The sequence below is a fragment of the Orycteropus afer genome, unplaced genomic scaffold (genome assembly GCF_000298275.1).
Source record: "Orycteropus afer afer isolate SDZICR_OR568_19922 unplaced genomic scaffold, OryAfe1.0 scaffold00765, whole genome shotgun sequence".
NCBI lineage: Eukaryota > Metazoa > Chordata > Mammalia > Tubulidentata > Orycteropodidae > Orycteropus > Orycteropus afer.
Window position 1 is genome coordinate 528,298 of NW_006922352.1, and position 1,610 is coordinate 529,907.

Consider the following 1,610-nt stretch of genomic DNA (forward strand, 5'->3'; position numbering starts at 1 on the left):
GAGAGTGGCCCTGAGAGTGGCCGGTGCCTGAGGGTCCGAGCCGGCCCAGGTCCGGTACCTCCTCCAACCAGCCCACGGCCAGGAGCAGGGTGTCCTATCCATCTACACACCCTGGGGTCACCTCACCCCACCTTCCTCTCATGGGGCCCCTGCCGTACCTGTCACCTGCACATTCAGTGTCTTTTGTTGGTAGGTATGTTTTTCATAATAGTCTCTCTCTATGTGGAAGATGTAGGTCCCTGTGTCTCTCTTCTTGGCGTCCCTGATGCTCAGCGTGCAGCTGTTGGTCATGGGGTCCCCAAGGAGGTGGAATCGGCCCCGAGTCTCTGTCTTCACCCATCGGTTTGGGTTGTTTGTGACCACTGGAGGATCATACTGTATTCTGTCCCCAGACCAGAACCAGGAGATGTAGAGTGGAGAGGAGTCCCAAGGTGATTTCCCAGGATAGAGGAATGTGCAGGGAACCAGGACGCACAGGCCTTCCTGCACCGTCACCCGCTCCGGCACTTGTAGCTCGAACCCCTCATCCTGCTGCAGGGACCCTGGGGGGACACAGGGACTCAGAGACCGCCCCGTTCCCAGCCTGTGTGCTCCCCTCACCCCTCAGCCCACTCACCCCCCCACAGCAGGGGCAGCAACAGCAGGGGCAGCATGTCTGTGGGCCGAGTGGGGAGCCGGGTCCCCTGTCAGGGAAGGAGATGCGGGGAGGAGCCAGGAAGCCCCAACAGGAAGCGTGTGGGTGAGAGAGCGGGGCCACCCTGAAGGGGAACTTGGGACATCAGCTGTGGAGTGGGGGTGGGTCAGGGGGATCCTGCAGCCCCACCCCCTGTTAGAGTTCCTTACAGGGAAAGTGGTGGGGTTTTGTTTGTTTGATTGTTCTTTGATGCAACTAATGAGGAAGAAGTAAACCCAGCATGTTTTGAGAGTGGAAGTGTGTCTTCCAAGATGGGCGTTGTGAAGACTTTCCTGCCATTCTGCTCTTTGCAAAGTGCTGAAATGGATGTATGTGTAGTCGTAAGAGGAGACAGGCTGCAATTCGGAGACACATTTTTGAGGTCGGAAGCCTTCTGTAGGGTTCCCTATGGCCTCCTCCTGACATCCATGCCCGTGTGTCATCTCCTGCCCTCGAGTGTAGGCTAGACTGAGGCTTGTTTCTAGCCACTAGAATATGGCCAAGGCGATGGGGCGTCACTCCTGAGATCAGATTACAAAAGACTGTGATTTCCGCCTTGCTAGAAAATTTTCCGTTGGCTTCTCCACGATCCTGCATTGCTGACAGAGAGCAGCTGTGTGGAGGGCTGCCATGTTGGAGAAGTCCACCTGGAGAAGAACTGAGGACAGCCCCATAGTCCAACAACCCGTGAGGAACTGGATGGTGCCAAAAGGCACTGAGCGCGTGTGGAAGTGGATCACTCCCCAATGGAGCCTTCAGATGAGACCACAGACCTGGAACTTACACCTGACTTGTCACCTAGAGAGAAACAGTGCAATAGAGGGCCACTGTGAATTGAACTCAGATTCCTGACCAGTAGAATCTATGAGGTAATAAAAGCATGTTGTTTCAAGCTGCTTGGTTTGGTGGTGATTTGTTACCCAAGAATAGGTTGCTA

The 1,610-nt window shown here is 55.2% G+C and overlaps 1 protein-coding gene across 1 annotated transcript in view; it reads right to left on the reverse strand.

Annotated features, from left to right (window-relative positions):
• The window catches only part of LOC103211624 (sialic acid-binding Ig-like lectin 16), a 3,357-nt gene extending 2,704 nt beyond the window's left edge, over positions 1–653 (reverse strand). The window contains exons 1-2 of the mRNA XM_042783239.1: positions 617–653; positions 159–542 (exon numbers count right to left, since the gene is read on the reverse strand). Coding sequence (XP_042639173.1) covers positions 159–542; positions 617–653 — 421 coding nt within the window. The remainder of the gene's footprint in view (positions 1–158; positions 543–616) is intronic.
• Between the last annotated feature and the right edge of the window lie 957 nt (positions 654–1,610).